This window comes from Silene latifolia, chromosome 10 (assembly GCF_048544455.1).
Source record: "Silene latifolia isolate original U9 population chromosome 10, ASM4854445v1, whole genome shotgun sequence".
In the NCBI taxonomy this organism is placed as follows: domain Eukaryota; kingdom Viridiplantae; phylum Streptophyta; class Magnoliopsida; order Caryophyllales; family Caryophyllaceae; genus Silene; species Silene latifolia.
The window spans coordinates 19,786,531-19,806,729 of NC_133535.1; the positions used below are offsets into that span (position 1 = coordinate 19,786,531).

The 20,199-nt window shown below is 40.9% G+C and overlaps 1 protein-coding gene across 2 annotated transcripts; it reads right to left on the bottom strand.

Moving 5' to 3' along the window:
* Positions 1 to 641: 641 nt before the first annotated feature.
* LOC141605314 (uncharacterized) lies at positions 642 to 7,812 on the bottom strand. 2 transcript variants are annotated; one of them, XM_074424023.1, is made up of 5 exons: positions 7,431 to 7,790; positions 4,508 to 4,911; positions 2,072 to 2,103; positions 1,031 to 1,955; positions 642 to 940 (listed from the first exon to the last, which is right to left on the bottom strand). In XM_074424023.1, exons 2-4 carry the CDS (start codon positions 4,833 to 4,835, stop codon positions 1,050 to 1,052), a joined length of 1,266 nt encoding a protein of 421 aa, XP_074280124.1. In that variant the 5' UTR covers positions 4,836 to 4,911; positions 7,431 to 7,790; the 3' UTR covers positions 642 to 940; positions 1,031 to 1,049. The 2 variants fall into 2 exon arrangements, with proteins under 2 accessions (XP_074280124.1, XP_074280125.1); XM_074424024.1 differs by having other exon boundaries at positions 642 to 1,955; positions 7,431 to 7,812.
* Between the last annotated feature and the right edge of the window lie 12,387 nt (positions 7,813 to 20,199).

Below are 20,199 nucleotides of genomic sequence, written 5' to 3' on the forward strand. Positions count from 1 at the left end.
AGTTTATATTACATGCACCAAAGACTAGTAGAGTAGGACTCGCGCAAATGACTGACCGAGTATTATGATTCCTCAGACAAGTTCCTTCCCGATCTTCACTTGATATAGTAGATTATCAGATACATATATGCTCCCTCCGATCCCTTATATGCATTTGTTTTTGGCACAATGCTTCGGGGAAAAAAAACACTGTGAATCTTGTGTGTATTCTTAGGACTTGTGAGTATTTAATCACCGACTAATTTGCTAAATTATGGGAGAAAAGGATATTGCCTTGTCGGTAATGTATAATTAATTAACTAATTATACACTTGTTAAAATAGTAAATGTAAAATACAAAATTAAATTGAGCAAAATAGACCATATAACACGATCTTATGGATAGGAGGAAGTATGTTTTAAAGAAACAAGTGAAAACCCGAAAATATACACAATTACAAATACACGCGACTGCTTTGTGATTCATAGGAAATGCAGTAAATTTGGCATCCCAGTTTTATCCTCAGTTTCCCCAAGTTCCTTCGGAGCGTTCCTCTATTGTCTAATAATTCAACAATTAATATCAAAATAGGAAATTACTAACTTTGTGTGCGTGTCAGAAGTGGCTTGATTTTGTCTAACCATCTAGAAGAACATACACATTTAGTACACCGATTATAATCCGCATCAGAATAGCCAGGAGAACCGCCCCCAAAAAACAAGCGGTACAATTAGAACTATGTAAATATTACAAACCTTGCTATTCTATCACTCCTAAGTGAGCAGATACATAATAGTTGTCCGTAAACAGAATTCACGTCAACAAATAAAACTTAACACGGAAATAAGGAGATTTTTTTGGTTTTCTCTCCTTTGGACTTCAACGCCTTCTCCTGTCAGTGTTGATGAAGATTCTCGACAAAAGCGAGACCAGATTCTATCATTGCACGCCAATCACAATCTAATGAAAGACCAACTCAGAGTAAGAGTAAGAGTAAGACAGCTACAAGATGAACAAAGTAAATCTACTGCATATAATTTATGCACTTACATCGACGATATGAACAATGTCAATCTCTGCGATATCTTGTCCAAAACCCTTTTTTCTTATCCGGCTGATTTTCAGAACTGGATTTACTACGCTTTGATCCAAGTGGAAAATGACGCTTTAAGAAAGGTTTAGCAAAGGAAGTCCTAGAACTGGAACACGACTCCATCTTAGGGAGCTTCCCTTTCGCAGAAGTTTTTTGAAGTTCCGAGTCACCCAATTTACCATCAGCATAGCTATCTACAACACGATTTCTAGATATTTTCAGGAATTTCATTTTCAGATCAGCTTCTGCTTTTAAAGATTCTCTCGACATTTTTGACACTTGCTTCTGCCCAACAGTGCAAATAGGGCAAACTGGATCGTACTTCTCTGCTTCATTAGTCATGGTTTCTAAGCATTCAGAGTGATACACATGGCCACAGACTAGAACAGCAACTACTGAAAATTCGGGCATGACCCTCAAGCAGGCCCCACATGTTTGGAGTTCAAGAGAAGGGGAGTACGAGAATCTGCTGCTTGACCCAGTAAGCTTGTGACGACCAGAACCGAAACGTTCACTGTCAAAAGACCACCTTTCTCTCTGCGAGGAAGCCACAAGTTCAGAAAATGTGCGTAGTGACCATCCATCAGAGGACCCACCTGCTAGGTCATTGCTTAAAGTCGAGAGCACGAAAGAAGGCCTTCCCTCAGAAATTGAATTGCTATTAGGGGACTTCAAACCGAGGATTCTACTATCCGAAATCTGCCTAAGAAGTTGGTGCCCAGGTGAACGCCGTGCCCGTCTTGATGGGGTTGAACAAGGTGGAAGCAGTTGACGCTGCGGTCCCAAGTGCTCACCTGGTGGTGAAAATGTTGAACTTGAAGGCATTGAAAATTGACGACTCACGGGAGCAGCTGAAGTTTCAGGCTTTTCTGCAGTATTCATCTGTTAAACAATGACGCCACCATGTTAAACTACTAACTGAGAAATTGCTGGCATAAGAGGGAAAAATGAAACACATCTTGTTTTCATTTGTTTGAATAATATATGGTATTGTTCACCTTTGAGAAGCGGCTGCTCGCTATAGACATTTCTGAAACAAAAATTGCAAAAGACACATCAGAAAATGCAGCAATCATATAAATTGCGATGAAGATACAAACACAAAGGCCAACTTTCCAGAAAAAGAACCTGTGTTTGTTAAATACATTAACCCTTTGATTGAATGAAAAAGAGGGGAAGGGAGGAGAGGGGGAGTGAGGGGAGGGGGAATGAAGCAAAGGTATTTTCCATCCAAGTCTTTCTTATGTTGGATATATTTGGATTTATAGTACGAGCAAATATAGATCTATCCACTTTCCTCTTACCAATATGCAAGCATCACACTACACATGAAGGAGATGTTCGTTCAAATGAAAAGATCTCGTACGACATTATGAGAGAATGTCAAAGCGATTATATGCTCTTGGGAGGTATGGATGACGTCAATCTCAAGCAAGCATATCTAAATTCCCTTTTCCAAAACCTTTGGGAAATGAGACATCCATACAGTTCTCTCTCAAGAACATATCTCTCAGCACAGCAACCTTAGGAGAGAGAGATCAAACAAGGGAAATTGTATTCCTCCCTCGCCCCCGAAAGCCCTCTATCCAAAGTTCCAAACAATGGGTAAATGATTATTATTAACTACTTCCAGATCGTATCCCATATTCCCATGGCAAAATTGATAGCCGAAGTGTTCAGTGACTTCAATAGTCACATAGCAGACTTTGATGACAGTGGCATTAAATACTGGCGGACTTGTGATGATTCTAAGCTTGCTGAGGCCAATTTATTTCGGATGCATAAAGAATGGTTAACATAGTTCAATATTTTGCCAATACGGTCGATATTTAACTGATACAGCCGATACTTAGCAGAGACATGGCCAATAAAGAAGATATGCTCCTCCCTCCTCCCCCTTTCAAGCGATTTTACCTACCCACTTTACTTATTCGGCTACTTACCCAGCCAAATCTAGCCACTTTTTTTGGGCAAAAACTTAGATCAACTAGTCATGTTGTTAGGATTTAGGATTTCATAATCACATCAAAAATATCGTCAATTAAAATTCACTTAACATTATAATCTACACGATTAACCGAATTATAATGGCCCAATTACTTTACCCCCATCACGCTCTCTTCACCTCATTCGTTACTCTGTAGCCTTCCAAGTCCCACCCAATCAATCATTCACAAATAAGTAAATAATCAAGTCCTTCACTTCAGCAACCCCTCTCCATATGCTGACCACCGTGAAATATTCTGACTGTCGTCTAACTCCAGCTCTCACGACTTTCTCCTCCCCTCTTTTGCAAATCACAACTGACCTCCCCTCCCCTCTTGCTCCGATCAAACCCGACCGACCTCAACCATACCAAACACAGTCCCTCACGCTGCTCCTTCAAAGTCTCTTCTCTTTTCACAGATTTGTTTTTAAATCTTAGATTTCATAGTAAATGTTAAAATCTAGAAAACAAAATAAAGGCATTTGAACCAAAGACTCAGTTTTTCGACGAGATGACTTCGTTGGTGATGCCGGGCAGTGGTGTTGTTAGTTTCAGAGGTTGTTAGTGGTGAAGGATTACTTGGCCAAGCAAAAGTTAAAAAAGTATTCCGCATTTGGGACTAAATGTCTTCCCTTCGTTAAATTTTACAGGTGTTTAATAGTTTCCCTTAAACCCTTGCATTCGTGTAATAGTTTTCATCTCTGATAGGTAATCGTGAATGATCAAGATTTAAAGCCACGATATAATGAAGGTCCATTTTCATTTTAGACGATTAGGAAGACTCATTAGCAAATCATGGCCCATAAGAACAGATTTTTGAATCAAACATGTCCCATCAAATCATGCACATAGACACAGAGGACAGAGAGGTGATGCTCAGGCTACAGGACATAGATTTCGACAGAGCAAAACAGTACTATACAACATTTGAGAAGTTCCCCCTAAAATTTACTTTCTAAAACCGCAAAAAATGATAGCTTGGATCACAAAATCACCAAATACGAAAGTACCAGAGGAAGAGGAAGAGGAAGAGGGAGAGGGAGAGGGATCTATAGCTTGACTGCGCAAGGCACAAGTTTCTTTCTGGAATCATCATTGAGTTGAAATAAAGATTAAACGCAGAAAGCTAATTCATAAAAGCAAAAGGAGAACTTTAGCTAAACATATAATCATACTACTGAGAAACTCGCAAGAAATTAATTTTCAAAAAATAATGATATCAGCTGTTTGCTATCTGATCTCACAACAAAATACTGTTTACGTGAGCAACCCCCTAACCCACTTGGTTAAGGAACCTCTTTGGAGACACAAAGTAAATCATAATAATGACAACGAAGGATATCTGCTAATGAAACAAAATCATATGGTACTGTCTTCAAGTATTGGGTGTACATTACACCCCCATGCTGAAAAGTATGAAGGCTAGTCGGTTATTTAGAAGTTTTACCTGATGGAGACATGCAATTCATGTCAGAGCCTTCATAAGGAGGAGACTTGTGAGAGACGTGTGTACCAAGATTCTCTAAAGGACTACTCCCATCAGAAATAACACCTCCATTTAGACCCACACCATCTTTCACCCCAATCCTAACATCTGTGATTGTTCTGTCACTAAATTGTAATGATGAATTATCAATTTCACCGGCGACACGTCTATAGTTGTCCCACCGACAGCTCCACGGTGGAGAACACCTGTCAGTCCTTTGTGATTCTCCATTTCTACTTTTGATGGACAAAGTTGTATTTCTTGCAGCAACACAACAGGCCGAACCCATGACCAGTTATGAGCAAGTATTAGATAACTTTTCTCAGAAGTGTCAATAGATCCACAACATAATGGTTTTCCACTTCCTGAAATAAGGAATAAGAATTCAGCAGATGAGTCAACGAAGAAAATTAAAGGCCAACATTATAGCAGGTCATTCGAAGGTCTTTGACAGGTATAGGTAGGATTAAGCTCCAACAAATTAATCTTTCAAGGATCCACAAACAGCGATATAGGCAGATAATGTTTACTTTAACAAAAAAAAATAACTCCAAAAACGCAGTGACAGGGTATACTTACTGAAGTCTATTGGACCAAAAAGGTGCTGATAGACTGATCCCAACATGTACAACATTTATTCTCTCTAACTAGGAGAAGAAACAGTGGCAATTGTCGAAGCTAGATTATGCAACTCAGACTGACTCTTTTACTTCAGTCATTTATGTGTTGCCGTGTCTAATACTTGGACACAACTTCATACTTCAATGTAAGCCCAGGAAGAAGAAGAACAAAACACAAATACTGCTTTGCATTTCAACTGCAAGGCTTTCACCACTAATCCACTATGTATTTGATTAGGTTCACAATCCACTCACAAATATGCGAAAAACTGGGAACTAGATAAATAGCTTCTGCAAAGTTACAACCCGTATGTAGAAGCCATAATTACACTGGATCTTATAATACAACTGAGTTTGGAAAAAAACTTTCAAATCAATAAAAAAAATATATTTTGAGACTCCCTCTTTGCTCGTGTAGTCGTGTCTACTGCCAATGTATATCATCCGAGCTCAACTCTAAAAGACCTAATAAAAAAATCAAGACTCCACGCCAACAATTCGATCAGCGTAATAAACCACGTCATTAATCGCAATAGAACGGTCTGGAATCACGGTGGGATACAGTGACAAAGCCGGGTACAACATGTTGCACTTTAGTGCATCTTGTTTTTGTACCAGCTAAATACATGAATGGCATGTATGGCATCCAAGTATCATTTGTCTAGGCCAATATACAATACCATACTACAATGGGTTCACCTAAACAACAATCCACTCCAATCAAGTTTCAAAGATGTTATTCTGCCTCATGTAACACATAAAAATAAAACTAACCCTAAGAAGCTGATAAGAACACCAATATGTTCATTATTCCAGAAAACTAAAAATATAGTCCTCATATAGTCATATATCCCTCAAATTGGCCTTGACCAACCTTTTCAATGTAGTTGTCCCACTTCCACCATGCGCATCAGTACTAAAATCATGCTTTGAGCTGTCCAACTGAGACTGTGGTAAACTCGAATTCCAAAAACCGTCTATGCCTTTTGCCTCCCTCATTCCACTCCTCCTATCTCTCCCTACGCTGGTCGGACAAGAAAGGGGCTTATAGTAGCCGCCAAATCACCAATGAAAGTTAAATCAGTTAAAGAATTGCTGTTCCAGCTTCTTTATGCTCTTCCTCGCAGTATTCAAAATCAAGCACCACCAAACTCACGTGTAAAACCTCTTCATGCTATATAAAACATCATAATATTTGGAGTACGTTTCAATGCACTATCCAGGTCAAGTAGTGGAGCTACAAATGGTTAACCACCACACATATGGCTTAGTTCCAAAGGTTCATCACTTGAGGCTCCATTCCTACACGCAATCATCTTACCAGAACATCCGCACCCAGTCCCTCCACAATCTTCAATCTCACAGTGAACCAAGGCTCCGAAGTGTGAGAAGATATGTCCCATAAACACTACTACCTAGCAAAGTCTGCCTTATATCCTACCTACTCATTACTGTTTCCAAGTCTCTCAGCTGGACTTGCACACAGACCCAACTTAACCAAAAATAGCACCAAAAAAAACCCCTAAACCTCCCGATCATCTAAACTCTACCGCCAAAGAACAAAAATTCTATTCTACACCGCAACCTAATAAACTATCGGTTCAATCCTACCTAATACCAGCAGTGTCCATACAAAATCCACTAACATTATCACCAAATCATTTAACTCTTTCAAGCTCAGTGATTTACTCCAAACATCAGCTCAAAAAGCAAACACAAACAAGATTCAGATACATACGTCCCAACTCTCAACATCTAAACCACAAGTGCATCAAATACTTGCCCGTCTCGAGCATTTGTTTAACCTCAATTAAAGTACCTCTCAATCTCTCATAAATTTAGGAAAAAAAAAATTAATTTTGTATAAGGCAGTTTTAGACAAGATTATCCGAAAACCGCCAATTAATTTTACTCAAATAACCTTACAGAAACTTCTTAATAACTACTCCGTACCATTTACAAGGTTATTATAGTAATTAATACTTTTACGATAATCATTGTGTAAAACCGCCTACACAAAACGATTCACCGGGACGAGGAGAGCAATACGCCGAAAAGGCGAAAAACAATAAAAATCGCCGAAAGTAATCTACATAGATAACAACCAAACAAATTAATGAAAAAATTTAGTCCACTCAAAATCATACAACTAACAACAAAACCAAAACTACAGTGCTTTCATTTACCACAAAATCCATCAACTGCATAAGAAATTACGAACATAAGAAAACCGTAAAATTAGATTAATAACAAAGAAATTATACCTTTATAAGTTAAAATTTAAGGAGAAATGAGCAAACTAAACAGTAACACGTCAACGACGGCTGATTAAGGTGGCGCGACGGCGGAATCACGGTGGCGACGGCGGTAGTACGGTGGAGGAAGAATGGAGTTTTAGCGAAGGGGAAAAGAGAGGGAAAAATGAGGAAAGTGAATGATAAGGGGGTTTAGAGAGAGAGTAAATATTTATGACGAAAATGACCTTACCTTGGAAATTGTGCGTTGGTGGGACCTTACTTTAGGACGTTCTTTTCACTCACTCTCCACTTTTGTTTATTTTTTTTAGTATTTTATTTGGGGTTTTCTGATTATTACATTTTCTTTTCTTTATTTTTGGTTTGTGCGAATAAATGGTGTGTTGGTTGTGTCGGCTTTGTTTTGTGAGATACTGTGAGACTTGAGAGGAGTGTGTGTCACGCTTTTTGCCCCCCACTTGCGTGCATTACTATACTTGTTTTCCATCGGAATCTGTTTAAAGCCATTTAAATTTTAAGCTACGGTTATTTGTTGTCCTATTTTATTTTAAGTGTCCTAAATCATATTCTTTTGAACTGAAACTGATCTGAATTTATAGGAGTTAAAGCTGAATTGAACTGAACTGAATGAACTTATAAGATCAGAACTAAACTGAACTTATAGAATCTGAACTGAACTGAACTTATAGGATTTGAACTCAACTGAAATTAAGTGACGTACAGGATCTGAACTGAACTTATAGGATCTGAACTGAACTTATAGGATCTAAAGTGAATTTAAATTAAGTGACGTATAAGATTTGAACTGAACTTATAGGATCTGAACTGAACTGAACTTATAGAATCTGAACTGAATTGAACTTATAACTGAACTGAACTTATAGGATCTGAACTAAACTGAACTTATAGGATTTGAAGTGAACTTAAATTTAGTGATTTTAAGGCACAAATAATGAACCTCGGGGATACGGGATACCATAGACACATTCTTAAAATAATAGGTCTTACTTGTGACGGATATATCCAACACAAACTTGTGACGGGTCAAATATCACCCACATGGGTAGATAAGACAAAAAGTAGAATGCATAAGGAATCACAATGACTTGTCTTTATCCTCCCATGTGGGTTTTATTTGACCCATCACAAGATTGTGATGGATATCGACCGTCACAAATGAGAATTTGTGTTCTTAAAAATAGGGGTACCACGGACAAAGTGACAAACCACATGGATACTATACTACTATGGGAAAAATCCAAAGATAATTTAATCGTTTTTGTTTATTAATTATCGTTTATTAATATACGAAAATCAACGTTACTAAAATACGTAAAGAACTAAAAATGATATGTGAGATATTGATTTTTGTAAGCGGTTCTGATTTTGTTAAATTTTGCAGCGAGTTTTTAAAATTTTGAAATCGGAATTTGAAATGAGAAAAAACAAGGAAATAATTTATAAAGGAGTTTTAATAACTCAAGGACAATAAAGTAATATGTTAGGGGCGAAATAAGTAAAACGAGGGACAAAATATCGCAAACCCCTTTTAAATTTGTGACATTGAAATGTGATGAATTAATGCGAATGTAATTTTGTTCCTTTGTTCCACTAATTTGCCTCTTCTCTTTTCTAAACTATTTGTTTTTTTATCTCATGTGTTTGCAAATTTATCCTATTCTTTATTCCATTAACTTTCCTCGTCTTTCTCAATTTGGTTTTTCTATTTTAACCTTTGGTTTTTAACCTAATTTTATATTAAGTCCTTTTTTGGTTGCCTTTGATGGGAATGGGAAAATCCTTGAATTACAAAATAGAGAGAATGTTTGGTTGCCAATTATTTGGCAAAATGTAGGCATTTAATTTTCCTAAGAGTTTCGAATGCCTACATAATGTGGGAATTGGATTACCTACTCCCTATAATACTACGGTTTTATGAGTCTCTGGGTACTCTATCGAGTGGGCCTTACTCTGTCGAATAAGGGTGTTTTGGGTTTTTAAAACAGTTTCTGTCTGTAGGGTACTCGATCGAGTAGCCTTGGTACTCGATCGAGTAGGGGGCACTCGATCGAGTACGTTGGACACTCGATCGAGTGGCTCGGTTTACGGGTAATGTTTTGTCGGGTTTTGTTAATAATGCGAATTAATATATAAACCTTTCTGTAACACCCCCATACTCCAAGTGCCTTACCAGGACCACTCAGGTATAAGGATGCTACAATCTCGGTTACCCGAGGCAATGATAATCAAATAGACAATAACGAAACAACATTTAAATAGTAATACTTTAGCGAAAGGTTACAATCCAAAACCAAAACCAAAATACGAATACAAGTTCTCAAACCAACTGTCTAGCAACTAACTGAAATGTTTATTAAACTTCTAAAGCTACAGCGGAAGACTTCTATCATCGAGATGGTGGCACATCCCGGCTATCCCAAAAGAATCGACTCATACCTGCTCAATAACTGTTCACCATCCCCGAATGGATCACCACGATTTTAAAACATTAAACGGGGTCGGTACTAATCACACAATTTATATAAACCAACAACACAAGAAAAAAAACAACTCAATCATCACGGATATTCTCCGAACTCCAACCCAACTCCACTCCCGACTACACACTAAAGTGTGTAGCCCCGCTGAGTGCCCATCGCAACAGTCACTCCTCGCCGCCAGGGGGACCGCAGCCCGTTCCCACCTAAGCCCCGCTCATCTCCATCGAGCGATAAACCCAAATCCATTAATGTGCACATCCCTCCTGTGGCGGGTTCCACAGAAGGCGAATCATGGGCGTGAAGCCACTCCCGCAAGTGACTCCACTCAGCCAGGGACGCACCCCGAAGAACACAGACAGATACAATCAATCACAGCTACAACCAACAATCAAAGCCAACAACCGTCACAATACGAGTATGATAATATTCAACAATCACAAACACCGACCAACACATCATGGGACTAATACTGAGTAGGGAAACCCTACCCGGAAAGCACAACACAATCAGACGGTCTCACAGCTGATATCAAAAAGCTTCCTCTACAAATCCCCCTCCTAACATACAAACATACAATCACTACCAATCACAAAATACAACAAAACCCCCAAATCCCCATATTAGGGTTTAACCAACTTTAACGAAATACTATAAAAACGGTACGTAGATCTTACCCTCGACGCAAGGATCACAATGGTATAAAGAAAGGTAAAATCCGACCTTCCAAGCTCCGGGATTTGCCAACAATGCGATTGATGCGAAGAACGTAGTTCGATTTCTCTTTTTGAAAGTAATTAGGTTTTAAAAGCGTTTAAAGAAAAGTGACGGAAGTTATTATATACTTAATCGCATTATTAACAAAACCCGAGAAATCATCCCCAGTAAACCGGCTACTCGATCGAGTAGCTGAGGTACTCGATCGAGTGCCCCCTTACTCGATCGAGTATCTACGTTACTCGATCGAGTACCCAACAGGTCTGAAACTATTTTAAAACGCAACACACCCTTACTCGACAAAGTAAGGTCTACTCGATAGAGTACCCAGAGACTCATAAATACGTAGTATTACAGTCTTCCCTCAATAAAAAGAACTTTGTCCCTGAAGTTCAAACCACAACAAAACAAAGACACACACTACACACTCCCGACTCAACAACCAAAACAAAACTCAACATAAAACATGTTACTAACTCAAACTCAACCCGACTCAACCACAACAAACATACCGACGTAACATAAAAAGGGTATAAAAACTCTTAAAAACTCTTTGCGATCACCTCCTACCCCCCTAAAAGAAACAAGGTTACGTCCTCGTAACCATACATACCTGATCAAAAAGGAAAGGGTAACGCTCTCTCATGGCCTCCTCTGCCTCCCATGTAGCTTCCTCAGTCTCGTGGTTAGACCAACGGATCTTAAGCAAAACTGTCTCACCACTCCTAGTCTTCCTAACCTTCCGGTCAAGAATCTGTTTAGGTACCTCAAGATATGATAAAGACTCATCTAACTCTAAGCTCTCTGCCTCTAACATATGTGATGGGTCACTCACATACTTCCGCAGCAGAGATACATGAAACACATTATGCACTCTCTCTAACGCAGCTGATAAAGCCAGACGATATGCAACCTCTCCAACCCGCTCTAAGATCTCATAAGGTCCGATGAACTTCTGACTCAGCTTGCCCTTCTTCCCAAATCTCATAACCCCACGCATAGGAGATACTTTCAGAAGAACCTTATCCCCAACCTGAAACTCTATATCCCGGCGATGTAGATCTGCATAACTCTTTTGCCTATCCTTAGCTGCTCTCATCCGTTCCCTGATCATCTTAATCTGTTCAACCATCTCATGTACCATCTCTGGTCCTAAAACCACTGCCTCAGCACTGTCGTCCCAACAAATCGGACTCCTGCATCTCCTCCCATATAAAGCCTCAAACGGTGCCATGACAATGCTAGTGTGATAGCTGTTGTTGTAAGAAAACTCTATCAAATCCAACCTCTGTTCCCAGCTACCACCAAAGTCCATCACACAAGCTCGTAACATATCCTCAAGAGTTTTGATCGTTCTCTCAGTCGACCGTCTGTCGCATGATGAAATGGCTGTACTCATCTTCAAAGTTGTTCCCAAAGATTCCTGCAACTCTTTCCAAAACCTTGAGATAAACCTCGCATCTCTGTCAGATACTATGTCCTTAGGGACTCCATGTAACTTAAGCACATTCTTCCGATAAGCCATAGCTAATTGTGCTTTAGTCCATGTATCTTTCATTGGCACAAAGTGAGCTGACTTGGTCAGTCGATCCACTATTACTCAAATCATGTTGTTACCCTGTTGACTCTTTGGCAAACCCACGATAAAATCCATAGAAATGGATTCCCACTTCCACTCAGGTACCTCTAAAGACTGAATCTTACCTTGTGGTCGTCGCTGTTCCCCTTTAACTCTCTGGCATGTCAAACAACGGGCCACAAACTCAGCTATTTCTTTCTTCATCCCAGGCCACCAAAACGTGTTCTTCAAGTCCTTGTACAACTTGTCACCACCTGGATGTACTGAATATGGTGTACAATGTGCCTCTGTCATGATAGTCTTTTTCAGCTCCTCATCATTAGGGACACACCACCTACCATCAAACCTCAAACTACCATCTGTATGAATAGAGAACCGAGACACTGTCCCTTTCTCTACTCCAGCTCTCCACTCAATCATCTTAGGATCCAACGCCTGTTTACCTCGAATATCATCATAAAGATCAGGCTGTACTGTCAGATCTCCCACGGCATCCCCTCTCTGCATCATATGTATCCCAAACTTCCCCACCTAATCTCTCAACCTCATCAAAGATAGAGCTGTACACAAGGAATGTACACTCTTCCTACTCAAAGTATCTGCAACAACATTGGCTTTCCCTTCATGGTAGATAATATCCATGTCATAATCGTCAATCAGCTCCATCCACCTCCTCTGTCTCATGTTCAACTCTTTTTGAGTGAAGATGTACTTGAGACTCTTTTGATCCGAAAATACCTTAAAGGTCGCCCCATAAAGGTAATGTCTCCAAATCTTGAGAGCAAACACCACTGCACCCAACTCTAGATCATGAGTAGGGTAGTTCTCCTCATACGGCTTCAATTGCCTAGAAACATAGGCAATCACCTTACCGTTCTGCATCAACACACATCCCAACCCATTCTTTAAGGCATTTGTATAAACTTCAAAGTTCTCGATCCCTTCAGGCAATGCTAAGATAGGAGCTGTGGTCAAACGCTCCTTTAATGTTTAGAACGCCGTCTCACAACTCTCATCCCAACGAAACCTGTTCTCCTTCCTCATCAAAGCTGTCATAGGTCTAGCTATCTTGGAGAAATCTTTCACGAACCGTCTGTAGTATCCAGCTAAACCAAGGAAACTCCTGATCTCAGCAACATTCTTTGGTGCTTCCCACTTTGTCACTGCCTCAATCTTTGTCGGATCCACAGCTACTCCCTCCTTAGAGATCACATGCCCCAGAAAAGCAACTTTCTCTAACCAAAACTCACACTTAGACAGCTTAGCATATAACTCATGCTCCCTCAAAGTCCGCAACACAATCCTCAGATGCTCCTCATGCTCCTCCTTAGTCTTGGAGTAGACTAAGATGTCATCGATAAACACCACCACAAACTTGTCTAAAAACTGTCTGAATATTCTGTTCATCAAATCCATAAACACAGCCGGTGCATTAGATAACCCAAACGGCATCACCACATACTCATAATGACCATACCTCGACGTGAAAGCTGTTTTTGGTATGTCCACCTCTCTAATCTTCACCTGATGGTACCTCGACCTCAAATCAATCTTGGAAAAGACTGATGCACCACTCAACTGATCAAACAGGTCATCTATCCTTGGCAAAGGATACTTGTTCTTCACCGTCACTCGGTTCAGCTCTCTGTAGTCTATGCACAACCTCAAACTCCCATCTTTCTTCTTCACAAAAAGGACTGGTGCTCCCCACGGTGATACACTAGGTCTAATGTACCCCTTCTCTATTAGATCATCTAACTGTTTCCTGAGCTCCTTCATCTCCTTGGGACCCATCCGGTACGGTGCCTTAGAGATTGGTCCCGTCCCCGGTTTCAACTCAACTGTGAAATCTATCTCCCTCTTCGGTGGCAACCCCGGAATCTCCTCTGGAAAAACATCTGCAAACTCTCCCACCACTGGTATCTGATCAACTGTCGGATTCTCTATCCGGTCATCTCTCACATGACACAAGATCAAAGGGCATCCCTTCCTCAGATAAGACTTCAAGGTGACAGCGGCAATCAACTTAACTTTGGGTTTGACCACAAACCCACGATAAGACACACTAACACCCTTAGGACCTCTCAAAGACACTTTCTTTTGATGACAGTCTATCTTAGCTTTATACTTTCCCAACCAATCCATCCCGACTATCATCTCAAAATCGTCAAAAGGAAACTCTAGCAAATCCACAGGTAGATCAACTTGCCCAACTATCATAGACACATCTGTATACAACCTCCCACATGATAGACTCACCCGAAGGTATAAAAACTTTTTCACTTACAGACTCATATACCCTCAAACCCAACCGTTTAACATGACTCGAAGATACAAACGACTGAGATGCCCCCGAATCAAACAATACAAAGGTATGAATACCGTTAACAAGAAAAGTACCAGTGATAACATGCGCATCATCCTCAGCTGCTTTCTTGTCCATCATGAACAGCTTTCCACTGGTCTTCTGTCCACCTCCCTAGACAGTACTGGCTGATGTGGTCGGCTTAGCACCCGACCCCTGGTTGTTGTTGTTGTTGTTCGTAGCTGGTTTCTGATAAGAATTACCGCCATTGCGGTTACCTCCACCCTGATAGCCCTGACTTCCCCGGTTAGACCACGACCCGGACGGTCTATTGCTCGCATAACTCTGTGCAGGTCCCTGAGAATAGCTCCCCCGAGCCGATCCCTGAAAAGCTCCCGGTACACTCGTGCACTCATGTCTCGTGTGGCCTACACCGCCACAGCCAAAGTAAGTCATCCCCCAACTACCACTACTACTCACACGACCATGCCCAAAGGAAGCCCCAGCACTGAACCCTGACCTAGCAGAAAACCCTCTAGCTTGATTGTGGTTGCCTTTCTTGTGACTAGATTGGCCACCACCCTCACTCTCAGCCTTTCTTTTCTCAACACCCACTCTCTCCTGAGCCATCTCCACCAACCTCTCAGCTCTCCCAACCCTCTCATAAGCTTCCTTAACGTCAGTAAGGACTCCCACAGGTAGCTTATCCATGATCTTAGGGGTCAACCCCCTCTCAAACCTCAGCGTCAGGTTCTCCTCACTCAAACCCATATCCTCAACATACTTAGACTTCTCATTAAACTGCTTGTAGTACTCAGCAACTGACATATCAGATGTCATCTTAAACCCATCAAACTCCTCTCTCAGCTTACTCCTCACATGTTCCGGTACAAACTCTTTCCTCATAGCCCTCCGAAACTCTTCCCAAGGTATAGCAGGTAAGCCCTGGTTCGCATACATCTCCCTAACACTCACCTTCACCTTATCCCACCACTCGCCAGCTGCTTCCCTCAGGTAGAACGCAGCTTGTTCTACTCTCATCTCATCAGGACAGTGAACCAGGTCTAGTATGTTCTCCATCTCACGATGCCAGTTGTCAAGAAGGTTTGGTTCCCCGGTCCCCTTGTACTCTTTTAAGTTAAACCTCGCTATATAAAGTTTGATCTTAGAGTGATCAACCTCCTTGTCCTTTCCCACTTTCTTTAAGGCCTTTGTAAGAGCATCCTGATGCTCCAACATCTTAACGATATCATCTATGTTCATGGTCTCAGCTCTCGCATACAAAGCGTTTCTCTTGGGCGGCATCTTGAAACTATATAAGAAAGGGTAGATATAAACATACGTACTAAAACCTCAAAACACGAAAACAGGTTGCCCAGAACACACTCGATCGAGTGCCTAAACCTACTCAATCGAGTAGAGGATACTCGATCGAGTGCCCAATATACTCGATCGAGTGCCTCGACATCAGACCCCAAACAGACCTTCTGACCTCTAACATACTCGACCGAGATCGAGTGACCCCCTACTCGATCGAGTGCCCTATGTACTCGATCGAGTACCCAAAAACTACGATTCTGGTTGTAAAAACATCAAATACCCACTCGATCGAGTCAGACCCACTCGATCGAGTATCTCACCTACTCGATCGAGTACCCCCTTACTCGATCGAGTCATGCTGACTCGTAAATACTACCCGCATGTTATCTCACATATCCCAACATATTCTATGCAACTTTATAAACTCGACATATAATATAGTTAAGCATGCAATTCTACCAAGCTTTTCATACGATCAACAAAACAACTATATCATATTATCAAACGCCACATAGTGAACATCCAACATGCTTCTTGTTCAAATAACAGTTCTATATATTTCACCAACCTTTCATGCACAAACTCAACCTTCTACTCCAAACATCCAACAATTACAGCATACATCACCACATTCACATACCAACTAACAAACATCACATACGACCTTGACATATACTCCCCATGTGACCGGTTCAAAATTGTAGGGCGAGTTCGCGACTTTAGGACGTCTCCCCAGCCTTTGCATTAGCTCCTACAACCTTTACCCCGAGTTCATTTTAATTGACTCCCTACGTTCATTAGATTCATTGGTTACAGGTTTCAGGATCGTCGCTCTGATACCATTTTGTAACACCCCCATACTCCAAGTGCCTTACCAAGACCACTCAGGTATAAGGATGCTACAATCTCGGTTACCCGAGGCAATGATAATCAAATAGACAATAACGAAACAACATTTAAATAGTAATACTTTAGCGAAAGGTTACAATCCAAAACCAAAACCAAAATACGAATACAAGTTCTCAAACCAACTGTCTAGCAACTAACTGAAATGTTTATTAAACTTCTAAAGCTACAGCGGAAGACTTCTATCATCAGATGGTGGCACATCCCAGCTATCCCAGTAACTCGACTCATACCTGCTCAATAACTGTTCACCATCCCCGAATTGATCACCACAGTTTTTAAAACATTAAACGGGGTCAGTACTAATCACACAATTTATATAAACCAACAACACAGTAAAACAAACAGCTCAATCATCACAGATATTCTTCGAACTCCAACCCAACTCCACAATCCTGACTACACACTAAAGTGTGTAGCCCTGCCAGAGTGCCCATCGCAACAGGTCACTCCTCGCCGCCAGCGGGGGACCGCAGCCGTTCCCACCTAAGCCCCGCTCATCTCCATCGAGCGATAAACCCAAATCCATTAATGTGCACATCCCTCCTGTGGCGGGTTCCACAGAAGGCGAATCATGGGCGTGAAGCCACTCCCGCAAGTGACTCCACTCAGCCAGGGACGCACCCCGAAGAACACAGATAGATACAATCAATCACAGCTACAACCAACAATCAAAGCCAACAACCGTCACAATACGAGTATGATAATATTCAACAATCACAAACACCAACCAACACATCATGGGACTAATACTGAGTAGGGAAACCCTACCTGAAAAGCACAACACAATCAGACGGTCTCACAGCTGATATCAAAAAACTTCCTCTACGAATCCTCCTCCTAACATACAAACATACAATCACTACCAATCACAAAATACAACAAAACCCCCAAATCCCCATATTAGGGTTTAACCAACTTTAACGAAATACTATAAAAACGGTACGTAGATCTTACCCTCGACACAAGGATCACAACGGTATAAAGAAAGGTAAAATCCGACCTTCCAAGCTTCGGGATTTGCCAACAATGCGATTGATGCGAAGAACGTAGTTCGATTTCTCTTTTTGAAAGTAATTAGGTTTTAAAAGCGTTTAAAGAAAAGTGACGGAAGTTATTATATACTTAATCGCATTATTAACAAAACCCGAGAAATCATCCCCCGTAAACCGGCTACTCGATCGAGTAGCTGAGGTACTCGATCGAGTGCCCCCTTACTCGATCGAGTATCTACGTTACTCGATCGAGTATCTACGTTACTCGATCGAGTACCTAACAGGTCAGAAACTATTTTAAAACGCAACACACCCTTACTCGACAGAGTAAGGCCTACTCGATAGAGTACCCAGAGACTCATAAATACGTAGTATTACACTTTCCGTCACTTTCATAATACACTTTTATCAAACCTAATTACTTCAAAAGAGATTCCAAACTACGTTTTTCGCATCGTTCGCATTATTGACAAATCCCGGAGCTTGGGAGGTCGGAATCTATCATTCTTTACGCCCTTGTGATCCTTGCGTCGAGGGTAAGATCTATGTACCGATTTTATAGTATTTTGTTAAGGTTGTTTAAACCCTAATTTGGGGATTTGGGGGTTTTGTTGGTTTTTATGATTGTTAGTAATTATGTGATCATATGTTAGGAGGAGAATTCGTAGAGGAGGCTTTTTGATAACAAATTTGTTGAGATCGTCGATTGTTTTGCATTCCGGTAGGATTTCCTACTCGCATTATTCACATATGTGTTGGTTGTGATCTATGTTTGTTGAGTATTATCATATGAGTATTGTGACGGTTGTTGGAATTGTTTACTTCTTTGGTAGTTATGATTGGTTGTATCTCATCTGTGGTATTCGGGTGCGTCCCCTGGCCGAGTGGGGTCACTTGCGGGAGTGGCTTCAAGCCCATTATTCGCCTTACGTGGAATCCGCCACGAAGGGATGTGCACATTAATGGATTTGGGTTATTCGCTCTATGGTATGAGTGGGGCTTAAGTGGGTACGGCCGGTCCCCCATGGAGTGGAGTAACTGTTGCGACGGCGGGTACTGGCGACTACACACTTTAGTGTGTAGTCGGTGATGAGGAGTTGATTGTGGAGTTTGGGTTATGTGACGGTTGAGATGTGTTGGTTTCTGTCTTATAGTAGTTGTATATGTATGATTGTGTGAATAGTACTAACCCCGTTTTATTGTTTTAAAAACTGTGGTGATCCATTCGGGGATGGTGAGCAGTTGTTGAGCAGGTATGAGTCGAGACATATGGGCTAGCTGGGATGTGTCACCTTCAGATGATAGAGTCTTCCGCTGTAGCTTGAGTAGTTTATCAGGCATTTGTTTAGTTGTTTAGACAGTTTGGTTTTGGATTGTATTCACTTTAAACTTTTATACTATTTAAACGTTGTTTCTTTATTGTCTTTTTATTATCATTGCCTCGGGAAACCGAGATGGTAACAGCTTTATACCTGAGTGGTCCTGGTAAGGCACTTGGAGTATGGGGGTGTTACAAAATGGTATCAGAGCGACGATCCTGAAACCTGTAACTAATGAATCTAATGATAACTAATGAATCTAATGAACATAGGGAGTCAAATAAAATGAACCGGGGGTAAAATTTGTAGGAGCTAATGTAAAGGCTTGGGAGACGTCCTAAAGTCGCGAACTCGCCCTACAATTTTGAACCGGTCATATGGGGGGTATATGTCGGAGTCGTGTGTGCTATCTTTTGGTTTGTGTGTGTACGTAATGATATATGTTGAGAATCATTGGATGTTGGAAATGGAGGATTGGGTGTGTGGTTAAAAGTTGAAGAGGTGTGTTTTATATGTGGAATTAAATGAAAGGCATGTTAACTGTTTATAATGTGGCACTTGATAACATGAAGTAGATTATTTTTGTTGATTGTATGAGGAATTGCGTAGATTTGCATGCGTAGTTGTTGTTATAATGTTAAGATAATAATGAATGCAAAGTACATTGGGGTATGCGAGATAACATGCGGGTAATATTCACGAGTCTGCATGACTCGTTCGAGTAGGGGGCACTCGATCGAGTGGGTGAGGTACCCGACCGAGTGGGTCTGACTCGATCGAGTGGGTATTTGTCGTTTTCATGATCAGAACCGTGTTTTTGGGTACTCGATCGAGTACATAGGGGCACTCGATCGAGTGGCCTGTCAGCTAGATCGGGTAGGTTAGAGATCAGAAGGTCTGTTTGGGGTCTGGAGTCGGGGTACTCGATCGAGTACGTGGGGCACTCGATCGAGTAGCCTCCACTCGATCGAGTAGGTTTGGGCACTCGATCGAGTGGGTTCTGGGCAGGCTGTTTTCGTGTTTTGAGTTATAGTACGTATGTTTATATCTACCTTTTCTTATATAGTTTCAAGATGCCACCAAAGAAAACCGCTTTGTATGCGAGAGCTGAGAGCATGAACGTAGATGACATAGTTAAG